General features: G+C 38.0%; 3 protein-coding genes across 6 annotated transcripts in view; 2 read left to right on the top strand and 1 right to left on the bottom strand.

Moving 5' to 3' along the window:
* Positions 1 to 19,760, top strand: part of LOC103384526 (ER membrane protein complex subunit 3-like) — a 629,629-nt gene that overhangs the window by 307,330 nt on the left and 302,539 nt on the right. The window lies entirely within an intron of this gene.
* On the top strand, positions 375 to 10,093 carry errfi1b (ERBB receptor feedback inhibitor 1b). The gene is made up of 5 exons (XM_008318017.3): positions 375 to 591; positions 1,791 to 1,841; positions 5,227 to 5,377; positions 6,518 to 6,597; positions 7,719 to 10,093. Exons 3-5 carry the CDS (start codon positions 5,337 to 5,339, stop codon positions 8,705 to 8,707), a joined length of 1,110 nt encoding a protein of 369 aa, XP_008316239.1. The 5' UTR covers positions 375 to 591; positions 1,791 to 1,841; positions 5,227 to 5,336; the 3' UTR covers positions 8,708 to 10,093.
* On the bottom strand, positions 11,647 to 19,759 carry emc1 (ER membrane protein complex subunit 1). Of its 2 annotated transcripts, XM_017035753.2 has the most exons (23): positions 19,381 to 19,759; positions 18,947 to 19,074; positions 18,771 to 18,836; positions 18,595 to 18,688; positions 18,217 to 18,345; positions 17,864 to 17,990; positions 17,601 to 17,750; positions 17,325 to 17,492; positions 17,161 to 17,232; positions 16,925 to 17,023; positions 16,647 to 16,743; positions 15,990 to 16,106; positions 15,727 to 15,735; positions 15,389 to 15,588; positions 15,052 to 15,201; positions 14,786 to 14,947; positions 14,553 to 14,672; positions 14,300 to 14,437; positions 13,861 to 14,034; positions 13,491 to 13,701; positions 13,255 to 13,339; positions 13,039 to 13,168; positions 11,647 to 12,765 (listed from the first exon to the last, which is right to left on the bottom strand). In XM_017035753.2, the coding sequence occupies exons 1-23, from the start codon at positions 19,470 to 19,472 to the stop codon at positions 12,586 to 12,588; spliced, it is 2,898 nt and encodes a 965-aa protein (XP_016891242.1). In that variant the 5' UTR covers positions 19,473 to 19,759; the 3' UTR covers positions 11,647 to 12,585. The 2 variants fall into 2 exon arrangements, with proteins under 2 accessions (XP_016891242.1, XP_008316237.1); XM_008318015.3 differs by lacking the exon at positions 15,727 to 15,735 and having other exon boundaries at positions 12,586 to 12,765.

The following is a 19,760-nucleotide window of genomic DNA, read 5'->3' as shown; positions in this document are numbered from 1 at the left end:
GCCTAAATGCCATTCCCCATTAAGTTTGGTAAAATAGCTTTTTCCTTAAGCTAACATTTGTAGCTCACATCAAAAAATATTTTTCAAAGGCTCATAATACAGCCATGTTGTAATACTGTGTTATTTTATTACATTTTTAATACTGACTCATTAGTTTAACAAATCATCTGTCCATGTTCGAGTGTTCAACATCTCTTTGAAGGGAGTATATACAGAATCTGAACGTGTCAGTAGGTTCACTCACGTTGATCCTCTGTCACTAAAGAAAGGAAGGAAAAGCTTATGTCATGTATGTGTCATCAATTGCTTTGTTGCACAACAGGACATTGATCCAACGGTCCATTTGATTCAAAGGATGAGTATACCTTTAAACAAACAAGTCAGTTAGTGAGTGAGACGGTGAGGATGACGGTGAGGATGATTGCAGCAGCAGGAACTCACTGAAAGTCACGTATTTATTCAAAGGGACTCGATTGATTCAGGACACTCCTTAGTCCACAGCTAAATGACCCTGGGTGGATTCTCACCACAGCAGTTGCCCAACAGAACAATCGGAAAACAAGGGCAGGAGATCACAGGGTAAACTTTACTGTAAGTAATACTATGTATTTTCTCAGTTTTTTTAATGTTCAGTCTGGTGGAAGAATGTAAGCTCTGTGTGATGTTAGTGCTGTGGCCTGAACAAGATCAGACCCACAGTCACTTTTACCTTATTTGTTCAAAATGTCGTCCTGATTGTCCTTCTGACTTCAAGCGTGGGAGGAGACAAACACACAGAGAGAAAGAGAGAGAACTGTGGTGTGACATCCAGGGCTCAGCATTACTCCTCACTCTGTTAGGACGACCAGTCTTCCACTGGTTCCTCTCTACCAGCCTGAGTCACGTACATGTCTCCCACTCACTCTCTGACTCACACACAGGTCAAAGAAAAGCCATTTAATAAAGGGCAGTATACAGTGCATCAGCTCATTACAACTGAATTCACTCAAAAAATTGTTCAAATTGAAACTTAGTCTATTTCTGTTACTTTGCATGTACAGGAAATGCTATGACCTATAATGTGGATTTAGATTTCAAATATTCGATCGGTCAAATATTAACGCAATTTTTCTAAGAAAAAAAGTAACAGACATATTTGTTTTTGAATATTTGTTATACTTAATTAATGGGTTGGGGGATAAAACACTTTGTAAATATGTAAAATATCTTTTTAAATTTAAATGAAGGGGAGATCTGTTACAGAGAAAAATGTTCAGTAGAGCTCCAGTGGCGAATACAATTTGATCCCAGGGTTTGGAGAATAATGGACTCCAGAGGAAGGGGGACCTACTGAGAGTAAAATGTTGTTTACTGTAATAGTAGAGTAGCAGATAAATTACTGGTGAAAAATGATTATTATATATTAATAAGTCATTCAAAAATAAACAGCAATATCAAATGACTAAATTAAACTAAAAGTTGGTCAAATAACAGGAAAATAGCCAAACGTTCGCGTGTTGGACGAAGTAGACGCTTCTCTGTCTCTGTCGTGTTATTTGGATGGTTTCCCTTTAAGAGCGTCTCTTGGGTGGAGTAACCTCGACTCAGGCCGTCGCCTCTGGTTTATAAAGCGGACTGTGGTTCACTGACAGGATGAAGACTTCTACTGTACCTCCTCCTGTGTCCTCCTGCTGCTCCTGTTGACAGACACTGATGTGGGAGATGTTGCACATGTTTTACCACGGACTATAAAAACCGTACAATCTGGATTCTACTCTAATTTAATCCGAAGTTTCTCGTTAACATTACAGCCGCTCAGCTGATCAGCGTGATGGAGGAGTGAGGGATCGAGCATCTTCACGGTAAGACTTAACTTCTCTTCACCTAGAAACGTTTATTTTATTTATAAAAACCTGGATTTTAAGGAAATGTTTTATATAAAGTCACTGAAGTTAACTGAAGCTTTACATAAAAAACAATGCCGATATATTTTCCTCATATTATAGAACCAGGAGTATGAAGTCGGTCATAAAATCGGTATTTTGGTTTTTAATGGCGTGTCCCTTTAGTTTGACATTTTGTAGCTGGTCATTAGTCGCCGTTACATTTGTTTCAGTTCTGCGGTAAATGCTGCTCCTGTGAGCCGCTGAAACACTCGCTTATTTCGGCTCTGAAGTGCCTAAGAGGCGCGGTGTGTGTGGGAGCGCTTGATCTATTCCCCGCCTAACCGCTAGTGGGCGGTAGAGAGAAAGTAACTTTTCCGCCTTTAAAGAGGTTTAATTAAACCCAATTTTAAATTTTATAAATATATATATTTTAAAACCTATACGTTTTATATAAACGTATTTTTTATTATGATAAGCGTTTCTTTTAAAAACTGAACTTGTTTAATTTTTGCTTTTCTTAAGCATATTTACAACATATGACATTACATTTTTGGCTATTCATGAAAAAAATATAATGCGTCCTGGGATTGGTATGTATGTATTTTAGTCATCATTTTTTCGGTTGTATGGAACAATCATTGATCAATTTAACTTTAATTTAAACATAAATATTATTTTTGATCTAATACAAAGATTGCCATCTTCCATAAATAATCACTCCAAGGAATGTTGAGTTAACCTAAATTTTACTTTTTAATTTACTATTTTACAAAAAAGTGGTCCAAAATACAGAGCCATCAGTTATAGGTGGTCCATATCTGCAAAAATATAATTTTGAACAATATTTTGAAACAATGTTTCACACAAAACCTAATTTTACACTGTCTAACGTTATGAAACACACAAACAGAGTGTCTTAATGTTAAAGTTGTTTCTACACAACCTACAATTACTGTAAATTGTCCTCATCTGAGTGGCTTTAAAGAGTAAATGAAAATGAAGCCATTCTCAAAATGAAGACTTTCTATTTAGGTTTCAAGTATTTGGAAATATAGTCACAATTTAATTTGTACAATTTAGAAACTAGATTGTTTTTAGACAATTTCCTTGGTCATTTGTAAACTCAGTGCTTTGTCTTTCTGCACAGTCATCGTTTGCATCTTTATCGTTATAAAATTGTGGACCATACATGATTTCATTTTTTAATATGAATTTATATGACTTTTGTCATATATAATGTATATATACGTATATTGCAACTCTTATTTATTTATAATTCATTCCCTGTTTGAGGAGTCCAGAATTTTCTGTTGAATTTATTTTTGTGTATTATTTATGGGTACTATTCATTGGGGAACAATAATATTAACCACTGAATCAAAAGTCTGAGCATGTGTATCTTGGCAGGCAGCGTTTAAAACAAGTTGTTAACAGCAAGTATGTGACGCAAAGTGTAATGCCTTATTCATTTGTAAAGGTTTATTCAGTGAAAGGCCTGTGAGGTTTCAGGACGGCCAAGAACAACACACCAAGACTCTTGCCTGAGATAAACAAACAGCTTTTTCCAGACTCTTGGTTTTGCTTCCAGCAGGGGATTTGTGTCACAGCTCATACCTTGGCTATGCCTGCTTGTCTCCATGGCGTATCTTCAATTTTAGCCTCATGGGAGAGTTCCCTTGGATTTTCAGGCTAGTTTCACTGCAGAGCAAAATGACACAAAGGCCCATTCATGGCCCCAGAGTGGCTCCATTCATGAACACTGAGTAATTGCTGGTAGAATTCATAATTGTTCAGCGTCTTCCATCTCCGGGGTTCACTGACGGAAATGACGCCACAGGCCGTTGTTTTAAGGATGTCATGAATATTCCAGCAGATAAACGGGCCACTGTGTCAGTTTGCTTGTGTTTTTGTTGTGGTATTATGCATGCTCGGCATTGTTTGCGTCCCACGTGGACTGTAAACCAAACACAAACTCCAACAATGGGGGACTTTGAAGAGTAGCATTGTGGAGTGATAGTAAGTGTTTCTCTGTGTAGTGTTTTAGGTCAAATGCTCAGAACTAGGCTGAATTAAAATGGTATTTTAATAGGATTACATTTTTAGCACCAGTAGAAACGGACACCAATAATCCATTAAAAATGTATAGTGGTGTATCATTTGCTGGGACACTGCTCTGTGGTTGTACTTTCTCTCCCTTTCTTTTGCAAATAATGGGAAGGCGACTGGATGGAGAAGTTTACCAGTGGAAATGACAACAGAATTCAAGTGGCAGCATTCAAACTGAAATGATGCAGAGCTACAGTCAGAACCAAAAAAGATAAGATGCAAGGTTTTTGTTTGTTATGTAAGTGTAGGTGTAAAATCTTCATATTTATATTTAAAAAATCTTAATGGCGCAGTTGTTTTTGGAGCTACGCATTCTTAATGATTCAAACTGAAGAAAGGAGGAATCTATATGATCTATGTTTACAGAACATTCTAGGCATATTCATCCTCCAACTTATCGAACTCCAAGATCTCTGTTATTTGTGTCTGTGAATTTTCTGCTATGGTTTTTTTCCGGTGGTGAGCCTTGTCATCATCATGAGAAAAATGCTGCACAATTAGCCCCTGTTGTCAGGGTGGATACTGCAGGGCTTCATGGCCACAGAGAGGAAGGAGGGTAGGAGAGTTGCTGCCCTCCCACATCTGACCTAGAGGTTGTGCAATGGCCTGCTCATCAGAGAGACAGCTTAAAGCTGGAACCACAAAGACATACACATGGCAGCTGCCAAAGCAGGCTGAAGTAATTTACTGGCCTTTTGTTGTGCCTGTTGTTTCCTGCAGGCTCAGCTCTAAACAATGCTGCGTTTCAGGAATGTACGTTATGTTCTGGAGCACGGAGTCTTGATGACGAACATGAAAAAAAAAACATTGCTTGCCTCCTTCTTGCACACAGTGCTCATTTACTCAGCGTAGTCTCACTACATGTCAACCTCTGTGACATCAGGACATAAATCCATGTACAAAACACATGCAGTCAAGGCAGTGTGGTGTTGATAAAGAAGAGGAATAAAGCTCAGAAATGTATATCTGTGTTGTGCCTGGAGCCTTAAAGTATGTGATCTCTGAACTGCCTGGTAGGCTGAACACATGCAGCTGTGTGAGCTGGATTGCGTGACGTTCCAGATGTGTGTGCTTTATGAGCATTTCACACAACTGATGAAGGTGTGACCTCAGTGGATGCGATTGCTGCAATGCAAACATTTAGGATACGCATTTTTCGGCATTTAAAAACCACTTTTCTCACACCTGCACCAACAAAGTGTAACTGTTTCCTCTGTCAGCTGGATAAATGGAATCTTCTGTGTTTCTCCAACAGCTCACTGGCTAGAATGAAGTCATAATGGCTTTGAGGAAGCTGAAAGTAAAAATAGACCTACCAAACAGACCTGGTGATTTTTACAAACACACCTGCCCTACTGTCACGGCATGGCTAGGAGGAAGTACTGGGAGCAGCATGACCTTAACAGGTAAAGATGACCGTCATGCATCATCATCAACGAGGAGTGAACATTATTGTGTAGTGCTTCACTGTTGAAATACTCTTTACTTAATACTATCGAGAGCAAGATTCTCCCTTTTAAAAGGAGATCATTTTTCAGGGGTGTGTGGAAAGGCAGCAGATACACTTACTGTTAAACTATATGTAAGTTATCAATAAGCACCAGCTAATTGGAGGAAAGCATATTTTTTTCACAAGACACAAATGTATATATTTATATATAAATAGTTAAATTTAGTCTAAAAAAGCCAATTTTCTGTTAAAAACATCAAAATATATAATTTAAACATTACCTAAGACTAGCTGAACAGTAGTAGTACTAGGCTCAAAATAGTTACAAAATACCTCATAAATGAACCCTAACCTTAAAAACACAAATTAGCAAAAAGAAATTATAAAAAAAAGTAGATAGAAAAGATAGCAAAACATTATTTGAGAAGCGCTAATAACCTTGAAACAGTAAACACTTTTAAAAGATAGTTATAAAATTTGACAACATACTCCAGTAAATTACACATATTTAAACTATTGTTTGAGCTAAATATTTATTTATTTTCACCATAATACTAAGCTATAAAAGTCATATTTGTAGTCTAGTGTTTTTTATTCATCACCTCTTGCTATATATCTGACACATGTTCAAAAAAATAACTAATAAAAATCACAACTCAAAGGCTTTGGCTTTTCACGTGCTACACATCGTATTAATCGCAGAGGTTCTCCTCTAATCATTTGCACATGTCTGTGCTCACAATTCACCAAAAAGAAATAAAAATCATAATTTCTACTTCGCTGTTCGCAAATTGAACAGCGCCCTCTCTGGTTGGATGATAAAAAGACAAATAGGTTGCTCTGAGAAGATAGAACTGATTGATTGACAAAAAACATAAACGTTACTCAAAAACAGTAGCCAAAAGGGGGTACAAATATTTTTCAAACAAAATGACATTAGGTAAATAATCAGCCAACGTGCAGGAGGTGAGGATGTGTTCCATATGGTGAAAGAACATGTCCAGCTTGTTGTTTTACATATAATGACTTACTCATGTGCAGGGATGATTTACATTCATTGACATGTACGGAGTTCTAAACCTCTGCTGTTTTGTAGACTGTGCTTTGGCCTGAGTGCTGACATGGAACACAACGTGACGGAGCTTCAACAACAGCAGACGGCCCCAGAGTTTAACTGTAAGTAAAAAAAAAAGGTTGTTATATATGTCGTTATGTATTTGTGATTTTGTTATTTATGTTGTTCTGATGATTTTTTTTTTTAACCCCAGTATAAGCTCTACTGTAGTAGTGGGATATCCTTGAATGAGGCTTAAAGAAGAGCTCTACACACAGTAACATACAGTCCTAGTGATGTACTTTCTTACCATCAGGTTAACAATTGTTTTCATATTAATTTACTAATATGATAACTAACTCTGAAATAAATTCAAAAACACATTAAATCAATCAATAGCGAAATAGATCACCATTATCTCCGTTATATATTCATGTATTTTAACATTAGTCATTAGTCTGAACAAAATCATCTTAGGTGGCAGGTTATGAACGAGAGTTTTTCCAGCCAGAACATGTTGTCAGTCTAAAATCTAATACTGCAGCTGGTGGTTTAGTATTAACTTCCATTGGCATGCGGACTTAAAAAAACAAGGGTTTACTATATATATATATATATATATATATATATGTGTGTGTGTGTGTGTGTGTGTGTAGTGAGTTTAACAGAAACAGATAAGGTCAATCTTAAATACAACACTGTGATAGAAATCTCTGTTTGTTCTATCTGACAACATGTAGCCAAAGTACAGGCTGGTTTGTCATCCCTGTCCTGGACAGTGTAGCGGAGGAGGAGAAACTATCGCTCCCTGGTCACCAGCTGTTCCTTCAGTCTGGGGCACATTGGTTGTTTCCGCTGAGAAGGTTATGGGAAGCCATGTCAAGATTATGGTCTGCATTGCAGATAATGACATTTCCTGTGTTAATCAGGGTGTTGTGGCTGACGGGTGACGAACAGGGTGATAGGTTAACCGGTTGTTCTCTGGCTTTTTTTTCACTTTTGTTTCCTGTAAGATACCTCTATGAAAACAAGTGGCCAGTCCGCTCCCCCTGGTGTTTTCGTCCTCCCACACCATCACTGCTCTGTAGTGAGGAGTTGTTTTCCATGTTTCTTCCTCTCAGAGGAAACAACACTGATAGCAAAACCTTGTATCACAAACCAGCAGTTCCTTGGTTTGCAGTTGTGTTGAGAATGCCATGAGCTCATTTCTTTTTCTAATATCTGACTCTTTCTTTTGTTTCAGCAAGTATTTCCCTCGCTCAATCTCCTTTCTACCCTGATACCTATCGCCTGATGTCTGATAAAGTACTACGGCCACATGAGGGAGACCAGGTGGTCCCTTCCTCCCAGAGACGGATAGTGTTGGGAGCCTTCCAGCAGAGAGAGCCCAAACCTCTACCACCTCTCCCTGATCCTGAGGAGCTCATGTCAGATGAAGCAGCTGATAATGAAGTGGAATTTTTTACCAGTGACCGAAAACGTCTTTTGCCCAAAAGCTGCCCCAAGGCATCATCTCAGGGCAATAACAGAGACTATGGGCAGGTGAATCATGCCTACCAGGAGAGGTTTGGGGAGCCAGGTCCTGCCATGGCTTTCTCCTGGCCAGGGAGAGAGGACAGAACTATGGTCAGCGGATCAGCAGGTGGCTTCTCTCCTCTCTACAGAGGTGACCAGCAGCCCGTGACATCAGCAGCTGGAGAGTCTTTGTGTGACAAACAGGCTGACCATGCTTTGTCATCCAGACTTCGTTTTTCTTTCTCTGGCTTCGCTTTTCCACCACATCACAACCCCACCGCTGAGAAGCCAGAAATCCCTCCTCGAATCCCCATTCCACCAAAACCTCCTTCTTTTCTAAAGACAATGAGCAGCAATGATGAAGACAAGCCTCCAAAAATTCCTCCCAGGGTCCCTTTAGTCCCACCCTGCCCACCACGTACCCCCAGCCCCAAAAGCCTCCCTATTTATATCAACGGTGTGATGCCGGCCACTCAGAGTTTTGCTGCTAACCCTAAATATGTGAGTAAAGCCTTGCAGAGACAGCACAGTGAGAGGACGCCCCCTGCAGCTCACTTTTCTCCCTGCATTGTTCCCATTCTGAAGGATGGCAGACAGGCCAGTGCCACGCACTACATCCTGTTGCCACCGGGCCGACCCCCACATACTGACCGGAGAGAGAGACTTCTGAGTGAACCTGCTGGGATGGGAAGCCCTAGCATTTGGCAGAACCGATAAAAGAAACTGGGATTTTTGTCTTGAACTCTTTACCTGTCAGTATTGGTTCCTCTGGTTCACACCCAGGAAACATCCTAACATTCCAGTGTTGTCACTAACAGAGGATAATGTTTACCTCCTGTAACCATTCTGCTGCAGTGATCTCACAGGAAAAATGTCTAATCAATCATTGGTTATTGGGGCTGAAACTCTTTGTCAATAATCCATGATGACTGAACAAATTAGTTTGTAAGAGTCAGTGTTTTTATTTCTCACTTTTTTGAAGTTTCAAAATGATTTTCAGCAAGGGTGATGCACTTAAAATTCTTATTTGTTTTATATAAGATAATTATTTTAAGCTAGTTATGCTTACAATATTCTCTAAAATGTTGAGGCAAGTTACTATCTGGGAGATACCAATATTTTTTTTTTTTAGTAAAAAGAGGATTAGACAATTGTAAACACATACTGTTGAGCAGCTAAAGTCTTATATTCAGTAGAAGTAGAAGGATCAGCCTCATGTCATTATCAAACTCATCACTATCACTATCACCATCACCATTCATACACATATTTATGTGATTACTGTGTCCACAAGCTGGGCTTGTGCATGTATTCTGAATAACTGTTGCTGCTTTCCCTCTGAAACATGTTAATTCTGATCCTTTAAATGTTCTGCAGAACTTCACCTACAACACACTAATGATTTAATGATACCATTTTGAGTAAACATGACCAATATTGAAAATAATAGTTATGGACAACAGTATTTATCACTAGATTTACTTTTATTTATAAATTTTCAGTAGATTCTAATTAGTGTCAACGTTTATTCCCTTCCCCCTCCTTGATGTAATTGCACATATTTCACAATCAGTTGTTTTTACTTTAGGGATTCAGTGTAACACGATGTGTCTGTGAAATATCTCACATTATCATTTCCTTGTTTATTTACTGTACATTCTGTTCTCATGTGCTTAGTATTTAATTTATTTATAAATACTCATGTGATTCAAATGTAACCTTGTGACTGAAACCTGCTGCTGCTCAGGTCATCAGTGTTTTTAAATGCTGTTAAAGGATGTGTGTAAAAGGCGTGTGTATATGAAAATATCATCTTTGTCCAAGACACTAATCTGAAACTGGTTCATATTATGTGTGACTAGCTCAAACTGCATTTAAGGTCAAACAGGCAAAGACGAGACAGTGTTTGTGTGGAAAATCACGTTACATTGGTTCAGACCCTCACTGCTACACAGGTGGGTCTGAAGTTCTTGTGAAGGTTTTTGGGATGAATTTGAGCAGATGAAAGGCTGTTTGTAATTTAATAATTGTATAAAATGAAAATGATTGTTAATATGTTTTGATCTATTGACATAAAATAAAATAACTTATTCCTTTTAAAAATGTGGCATTTGAAGTTATTTTAACAAGTCAATACAATTTTGAAAAAACACCTCCAATGTCCTACATTTGCATCAACTGTATGTACAGTCTTTTCTTACACAAAATAACTAAACACATTATTTTAATTACAGCTGTATAGTCCCCGCGAGTTCCATTTTGAACTTCGTAGGCTCCCGTAGAGACGTAAGCGTCAATCAGCGTCACACGTGTGATCAGTGACAGACGATACAGAGAAAAGTGTTAAAACAGAATGTGGTGGAGTTGAGTGCAACAACTAAAGGCGGAAAACTATTTTACTGTTGAAACTCCGGTGAGTTCTTGAAACATGGCCGTCGGCTATTAAATTATTTTGATGCTATAAAATAATTCAATGTTAATTTGTAATAACAAAAAAAAAAAACAACGAAGAAAAATGGTATGGTTCAAGTGAAGATGGCACAACTACGCATATGTTTTTCTCTTTTCAAACTTGTAATTTTAATGTTATTGACGTTACGTGTAAGTTTAATAAATTGTAATCTGACATGATTTCTGTTGGGGCTTGAAAATGACAAAAATCGTTTGAGAACCGTTGTGTTAATGATTTAATTATTTTATGCCAAACGATTATGTTACCGATCATATGGTTAAAATATGTCAGAGTATTATGTATATAAAAAGTGATTATTTCATGATGAGTCAAAAATGTGATAAAGTTTATATATAAATACCATTCAAAATAAGGAATTATCTCTGTTAAAGTAAAGTGTAAGACTTTAATGCAGCAGTTGAATCTAATGAAAGAGCATTCATAATGATTTAATTTTGCTGGACATTATTAATTTGATTTTTTTTTCTGCACATTTTGCACAGGTTGGCTTCTTGTTGGACCCTGGTTCAACCAATTTAAGTCTCCAAATTGATGGTGAGCCAGATCCACAGACGAGACTGTGAAGATTCCTGCAAGTAGACTGACCAGCTGTGGTGGACAGTGGAATCACGTTGAAAGACACAGGAGTTCCCAGATAAGGAATTTAACACACTTTGGCCTTGGCACATAGATAATATTCCTGACTTCCTGATTATTGCATATTATTAACGAACCAACATTGGAATAGACCCAAAAATGTTGGCTGTCTTTTTGTGACCACTACTAAATCAGTTTAATAAATAGATTTGACTACACCAGTGGAAACACTACAGTCGTTTATCATGGTTTAATTATAGTTTTCAAATTATGACTGGGTTTAAGAAAACACATGCTCTTCAGCAATAATAAATATAATTGTCAATCAATTAAATGAATAATCAGTGTAAATTGTCGATACTAAATGACAAAACAAATTCTGTTGAACAAATTGAAGCTTTGATATTTTAAATTCCTGTCGCGTGTGCAAATATTGACTACGTATTAGAGCAACAACAGCTAAATGGACAGTGGAATTATTGGATACACAGTACGTTATTCTGCCCTTGTTACAAAATGAATCTGATTAATCATCACTAATTAACATGATTAACTTGTTAATTTTACTAGCCCTAATTTAATATCATAGAAAAGAGGAATGGTCCAATTGTATTTCTGAAACAAATTTTAATGGTTTAACAACAGTGGATTTGCGATTAAAAAATCATGTGCAGCACAGGGACTGAAAAATAAATCCTAAAATAAAGGCTTTCAATAATCATCTTCCTATCTCACTTTTATACTGGACATGGCCAGTTTATTCATCAATTCTGCATTTCTTCACAAACTTCAGATTACCGTTTATTATTTTAACATACAAACCATGCAGACACAATGTTGAACCTAATCATGTTTCACTTTGTTCTATTTCATGATTTTCCATCTTCATGTAGCAAAACAATCCTGTTAGAAAACAAACAACAAAAGAAAACTGTACATTGCTTATGTTTACATGAGAAAACAGGCGTGAAGACAAGTGTGCTTCATCTGTACTAAACCATGTCCAATGTAAAAAGACAAAAAACTAACAGAACCAAGTCAGGACAAAAACAGCAGTCTGTTCTGGTGACATCATGCTCTAAACAAGCCCTTTTTGCTGAGACAAGACTGCAGATTGATCAGCCTGCTGATAGTTATAAATGTATCTAAAAGGACCTTCTGTCCTGACTTGGTTTTGGACAGCGGAGACCCATGTTTGAACATCCCTACTACATGATGAAATAAATTAAATTCTGATGCATTAGTCATTATTTTCTAATAAACATTGAATTCAAATGCCATGGCACGAAAACAATTCTATTGTCAAAGTAGTTCCTCAAGGTTGCAAATAAGTTAAAAACAAATTCATAAAATGTTTACTAACCCCCCCCTCTCATTGCCCCAACCCACAGTTCTCTTATCCTTTGCAGTTGCTTTTGGGCCTCTTTGAACTCTGACCGCTGCTCTGACATAGACACGGCCCCAGCTATCTCATCTGCTTGAGCTGAGGTCCTCCGTGCAGCCTCAGTGCTGTCAGAGATGGGTTGTTCTTTTTTCTAGCTCTCCTTTACCGCCACGCCCGGTTGAGCAGTTTGACCTCCGCCAGGCGTTTGCTGATCATCGTGGCAAAGAATAGAGCGAAGAGTACGCTGCTGATCAGCATGTAGTCATAATCGTCTTTCAGAACGTCAAACTGCTTTGAGGGATAAACTCGTGTCTGATAGATGTCCAGACCGTAAGCCACAACCTATACAGAAAAATGTTTAAAGAAAAATATTAAAAACATCTTTATCAGGGTTTGTTTAACAGTATAAGTAGCTACGACAACAATCAACAATTAAATTATATGAAAACATTTTTCAAATGGTTTTACTAACCACTAAAATGTAGCAGACAATTCTAAAATGCTGAATGTTGCCAAACCGAATAATATAACAAGCTTTCCAAGCCTTTTTTCGGTAACAACATTTCTATAATTTAATGTCAAATCTAAAACATGTCAGAGTGTTGTCGCACTCACGAGGCAGGTTGACTCCAGCCCAGAGGGAGCAGTGTAAATTCCTCTCACTCTTGATACAGTCTGATTGTAGTTGATGAACCATTCTGTACGGATCAGTAATTCTGGTGCATATGGTATCAGGTTCTCTTCACTGGAAGTTGAATCAGAAGATTAAACTCAGTATTTTTTTATTAAAAAAAAAAAAAAAATGGAATTAAGTTTACATGTCGTACTCACCGGATTTGCTCAGACACTATTTCTGGTCTCCGGGGATCAAGAAACATCTTGGGTAATGACAAAATCCCTCCTGAGGACAAGCCAACTGAAAAAGAAAAGCTCATTGCTGTTTTCAAAGTCAATTAAGATTAAGAAACCATTCATCACAAAGGTCTTTTCAAGATATACAGTCTATTTTCTTCTCTCAAATATTCCAGTCAGAGAAAAAAACACCAGGACATGTTCTTGCAACATACTGAGCAGATGACGACTGGTGATGCCCTTCTCAGTCAGAGTGGCCTCCATCGTGGAAATGGATGATGGGAAAATGTAAGACTGCTGCAGAACCTGAGGAGCATGAGGTCGATCGAGGGAGCTGAACACGGTGCTGTTGTAGAGTTCCATCCCCTCGTACAGTTCAATTACAGAGAACTCATTCCTACGTGACTTTGTGCTCCAGTATTCATACTGTGGGTTCACACAAAGATAAAAGTTAGGTTCAGTGGTCTGGTCCTTTGACAGCTATTGTCCTTAAAATGTACCATTAAACAACTTGCATTCTGTCTGCAACCAAGCAAAAACTAATGCAAGGCTTCCTGACATATTTCGACTACATTCGATACTTACCACCACCCAGTTTTCAGAGTGGACAACATGCACCGGTCCTCTGGCTTTTCTCTGGACAGCCTCGTGGAAGATGCGACCAGTCACGCCATCAATCAAGAGGATTGCAATGAAGCTGCGCTCCTGGTGTGTGTCTGTGCTCTCAGTAACCACAGCCAGTAGATTAGGGTTTAAGTACTGGAAGAGAGTCAATCTTTATCTTAACAAAGGCGTAGGATATAAAACATAAACTTCTTAGCAAGTGTATGAGCCCAGTGATTAATTTCTGTAAGCTGTGTTGTTTCAGAGTCAGTTGGATAGAGTGAACATGATTCACTGGGTAAACAATCATGTGATGAATGGTGCTCTGTCTTTCCAAAGAATGTTCCATCAGTGTCATTCTCTTTTGGAACAAAGCAAAGCAGGCGCCTGTAAAAACAACTTTAAGGTAAAGTCTCTGTACCTTATAAAGGACACTACGGTCTCCCATCACTCTGCCTTGGGAATGCACATGCTCATTCGGCCGTTTCCCTTTGACACTAACAATCCTCTGTACCTCCGGTGGGACGATAACCTCCCAGATCAGCTCAGTGGACAAGTCCTAACAACAAGAATATTTGGATTCATAAGTTTTCAGATCACTTGTGTGGGATTTACATTTTGACTCCCAATGTGAAGTCAAATAAAACACAGAAAAAAAACCCATTTCAACTTGCCGTTCGTAGCCTGTAGCCAGAAAGTCTGCCCTGGCTGGAGTCAATGAGAAAGAAGAATATGGACGAGGCCATCTCCTGGAGCTGCTGAAGGACATTCTTTGTTGATGGAAATGCAGAAACCTGGGAAAAAGTTAGTTGTTAGTTTAAGACAAACTGAAAGGATTTAAAAAACAGATGGTGGAACATCCTTCAAGTAATGGATGGCTATGATCTTCATCACTTCTAGGACTTACCTTGTATTGGTCATCAACGAGTAGCAAAACCTTTGCATAATCCTGGTCCATGAGTGGCAGGATGAGAGACTGAAGTATTGGCTGAGTGAGAGCTGGAGGCGTGATGTGACTCTTCTTGCCAAAGATAGGGTTAAATACGTGGAGGGTGGCCAGGCCAGTATCCTAGAAAATAAATTAACAATTAAGGATGTTTTTTTATTCAAGTGCTAATAATAACAATTAAATAATAATATTCATTTTTGGACTTTAAATAAGACATTAAATACCTTGTCTTTAATGAGCAGTGTGCACTGTGGAGGATGAGGAAAGTGTGCAGTTGTTCGTTGCACCATTAGCTTGAAGGCTGCATTAGCTGGAATATTATCCAGATTGTGTCTCCATAAAATGCTGCCGGTGTTACTGTCAATTCCAAAAAGCTTTAAAAAAAAAAAGATATGTGATGATTAAAACTGAATCTATAGACTACATCATATTAAAAGAAACACACTGCAGGGCTTAAATATGGTGCATTTGAAAACATCCATTGATGGAGTATGGTGTACAGTACACTGCATTTCTGGCATTCACTAAACTTAAAATGACTATGTGACTTTGGTTTCATACCTTCCCAGATGCAGTAACCATGACCATCATCTTCTGCAGGTTGAACTCATCTCTTGAGAGGTTCTCGATAGTCACTTCGTTTTTGACCTGACTGCGAGGTTTCCTGGCATCATAGAACAGCTTCCAGAGGTGCGAGATCCAGGCTTGGAGTAAGACGAACTGAGACGAGAGCCTCTTCAGGACCATGGACATGAGGCCATCTTAACAAAAAACAGCCAACACGGGACGCACTTTCATTTGCAAAGTAATTAAAGGTATACAAAATTAATATCAATATCATTTAGGAAAAATCAATAATTCTGTTCAAGTTATTCTGTATGGGAGCAAATGAGTGTTACCTTGTATGGCTGAATCCAAATGCAGCATCAAAAATAGGACAAAGACAAGAAAGTGAAGCTAAGAAGAGACACGTTATTCATTTCCCCCACATCAAGAATAATTTAGTTTAATTGGCTTTCTGTGAATGGCAACCAAAAAAAATCATTTGAAAAAGCAAATGTGATGATTGAGGACACACCGAAGTCAGCTTAAAGTCAAAGTTTGTAGTGCCTAAGGATAAAATGTCTGGAATAAGAAAAAGTTTTTTTGGATTGACATTTACCAGCCTTTTTGCCAAACTCCCCCTCCAGTTCCGCTTGCGTTCCTGTGAGCGGCAGATCCACCATTTCCATTGTCACCACATCTGACAGGGCCTCCTCTCTGGTCCATATTACACGCCCTGGAAAACAAGACTCATTAGTTTCTGTGATCGTTCCACTTTCCACTCCCCATGACACCATGTATTTTCTGCAGAGGCTTTTACTGAAAATTATGACATGACATTTGTTTTCCACCTCATTTTTGTGGAAAAGGTCAGTCATGTACTGTATGTGTAGAGAAAACAATGGAAACAGATTGGCTGTTGGTGCTCTCCACTGTGGTCAAATGTTGGTATTCTTCACAGTGAGTAAGAGTTCAAACATGTTATTGATTGAATGAGTGTGGATAATATTTTCATTTTGGAAAGATTTGTTACAAATCTTCCCTACCCTGTAAAACTTATTTCATCTGGTAGACAGTGAGAACACCTATGTAGAAGCAACTTACAATTTGAGGATTAATCAAGCTAAACATAGCAACATTTTTGTACAGAGAGCATTGTTATTATAATTATTATAATAACAGAAACTGTACCAATTGCGTTCATATTCAGTGTAAGAGCAAGCAGACAAACAAGAGGTGATTGGTTTTCAACAACAGCTTGTTTTGCCTTCTTTACCTGGCTGTTGCAGGAAAGTAAGTGTGTGGTCCTCTGTCTGCACCATGACTCTATATCCAACGGAGTCGTCTTTCTTGAGAAAAGCTTGTACAAACAGCTGTAAGACAAAATACACACTACTGAGAATGTGGGGGGAAAAAACAAATTACAGTTAACCGCAAAAAGCTTGACGTAGAAAGAGAGTCACCTAAACTAAACAGATCTGCTATGACAGTAATCGCATTTAGCTTTGTGGTTACATGACTGATCGCAGAGTCATAGAAAGTATAAAAACAGACCTTCTCTGGTTTCCCACCATTGGGATCTATATTAAATATCAATGTCGTGTCGAGAAGCCTGCGTCCTGTTTCCACACTGAAGAGATTAACACTGCAAGCCTGTCAGAAATGGAATAGACAGCTATCAATTTTTAAATAGTTACTAACAGTTGTTCATTAAATTTAACCTTACATTATGACCATTTGATGCACAGATGTAAAATATATATTGTAACTGTATGTTGTGTTCAACTTACTGTTCTGTTCTTGGGTGACATGACTGCAGCAACAGTTTTATCTCCAGTTGTCACAAAGGTAACCAGCATTGCCTGACAGTAAAGAAAATTCAGATGCATTAATCTTTAAAGAAATAAATCCTAAAATAGGATAAAGAGGGCAAGTTAAAAAAAAAATTACATACCGGTTTTAGATCCCTCAGTGTAACTACATGACCATTGTTAAGCTGGAGAAGAAGATAATGATCAGGCCCCAGCTGCAGTAAGAACTCTGACAGGGGTGGATGAGAAGGATTTGGCTGACTGGACACAAGTGTTGGATGGAATCCAGGGGCTAATTCAAGTCCCAGTGTCTTTAAAAAAATAAATGAGAAAATGTAAAAAAGAAAAAATTGTGATACTTGGTCATTTCACAGGCTTATAATTGAATTAATACAGTGGTAACAGGTGCTCATAAGTACCTGCAGTGGCATCTGTGTCATCTGTGATTGTGCATGCAAGTCCAGTGTGTAGAGGGACACAGTTGCTGAGTCTATGCACGTCAAAACCCCTTGACTGACCACTGTACAGCTGACCTGTAGGTTTGAAAGCCATGGAGCTTCCACCAAATACTTCAAAAGCAAAAAAGGTAGTTCAGAAAGATGGTATTTTACACATGTTATCTCATAGCACGGCTTAGTTTTGTTTGGTAGAAATAATATATATGTAGAAGATAATGGATTACCTGTTTGATAATCTCACCATCCTCCACGCTGTAAGCAACAACTGTGATGTGGGAATGAGGAACAACCCCTAGTACATACACTTCCCCATTTCCACCAGAATAAACAGTTTGGTAGTCCACTGTTTCACTGTTGAAAAAAAAAAAAGTTAAGTGTAATGGCAATATTTACTTGGTGTAAAGTTTTAATTGTAAGTAGTATAATTATAACCTTAAAGAATACTTAAAGGAGTTTAATGTTTGAACTTTTCTATTTTATTTTCTATTTTGAAAACATCTTTTTAAACATGTTAAATTCATTGCTTTAATACATAGCTATATAGAGTGAAAAACAAACATTAAATACTTAATATTACCTATCTGGGAGATTCTCTATCCATTTTTGATGTCCATTTGAAAGGTAGTGGAGAGAAATGGCAGCTTTCTTTAAGACTGCCACCTGTTTCACTGTGTTCTGCTGTCCAACCAAACAAGCCGATTGGAAACTACAATGCAAAACAGAGGCATTCAACACCAATGCAAAACAAAAACCGGTGGCGTTGTGATAAAAGGATCAGGGTTTTATGTGGGATTACAGATTTGAATCCTGCCCTGAATGGCAGTGGTGTGTTGGGCAAGCATCAAATTAATTCAGTTGTCAGGATGGGTTAAAACAGAGGACAAATGTCACTGTCCGTACAATGACCTAAAGGTTATATTCGTCATAGAATGTGTGTGTTTTTGGGGGCACTTACCTTCCAGAGTCCAGTACAACCTCCCAGTTCAGACCGCCAACATTTATGTCCCAGGAACGTAGTAGACGACCATTGCCTATCACCAACACAGCATCTACAAGACATTTTTATGAATTTGTTTGCTCTTAAGGAGGTATTAAATACACCTAAAGGTCATGAAAATAGACTAAATGTACCTTGTCCATACTGTAGAAAAGCATCAATATTTCCTTCTGGTCCAGTCTTATCTACATGCCTCCAACCTTTACCATAGAGTAAAAAAAAAGAAAGAAAAAAAACAGGATATGTCATTATTGTCATTGTTATCAATGTTAATGTGAGAACATAAAGCTGAACACTATAAACGACTTACCTAGTTCTCCAGTCCTGGTATTAACTGCAGCAAAAACGTTGTTTTCTGTAGCCAAAAGTACCTTTTTGGATGACTGCACGTGTGTGTCAAAATGAGAAAAACGAACTTTTCCTACATATTGTTGCCTCCTGTAAATGATAAGAGACGCTTTCAGATTTATAAAACAAAATAAAATAATAATCACCCCGATCCATGATTGCACAACAATGTTATTTGAAAAATGTAACATGACGATGAGTAATACAACATTATAATACTTCAAACCAAGCGCAGAACCAAAGTCATTGGTAAGTTATTTCAAATATTGGTGGCTTCCTTTAGTACTAGACTAGCAGACCGGGTCACAGCTGTGACAGGTATTAGCTTTAGCTTCTCCATTTAAAAAAATCTTCGTGTAGCAGATATGTTAATGTGTTTTTTCAAATATCACTTGCCAGTCAAATTTTCCCACTTGATCCTCAAACACAGCTTCGACGGTGAAGAACAAAATTGCAAATTTCAGGGACAACAGAATTAGCTTTCCCATTGCAGCAGCAGCAGCCTGAGCTTGCTCTTCGGCAGAAGGAGGAAGTCGGAAGTTGACTGCATTGGTTTTGTCTGGGGAATGAGAAGTACTGCCCTCTTCCGCTAAGAAGGACTTATAGCTCCAAATAGTAATAGTGCATTTCCTTCAGAACTGTAACACTGTAGCTATTATTCATAGAAAAAAACTGAAATAGTCCTACGTATACATACATAATTTAAAGAAAAATGATACCAAATGTTTGTCTTGACTGTAGACTAGGAATGATGAAATAGAACTTGAGGACCATTC

This window comes from Cynoglossus semilaevis, chromosome 10, assembly GCF_000523025.1.
Source record: "Cynoglossus semilaevis isolate Cse_v1.0 chromosome 10, Cse_v1.0, whole genome shotgun sequence".
Lineage (NCBI taxonomy): Eukaryota > Metazoa > Chordata > Actinopteri > Pleuronectiformes > Cynoglossidae > Cynoglossus > Cynoglossus semilaevis.
Note: the sequence above shows the minus strand (reverse complement) of the source record. Positions and strands in the feature narration are given on the sequence as shown.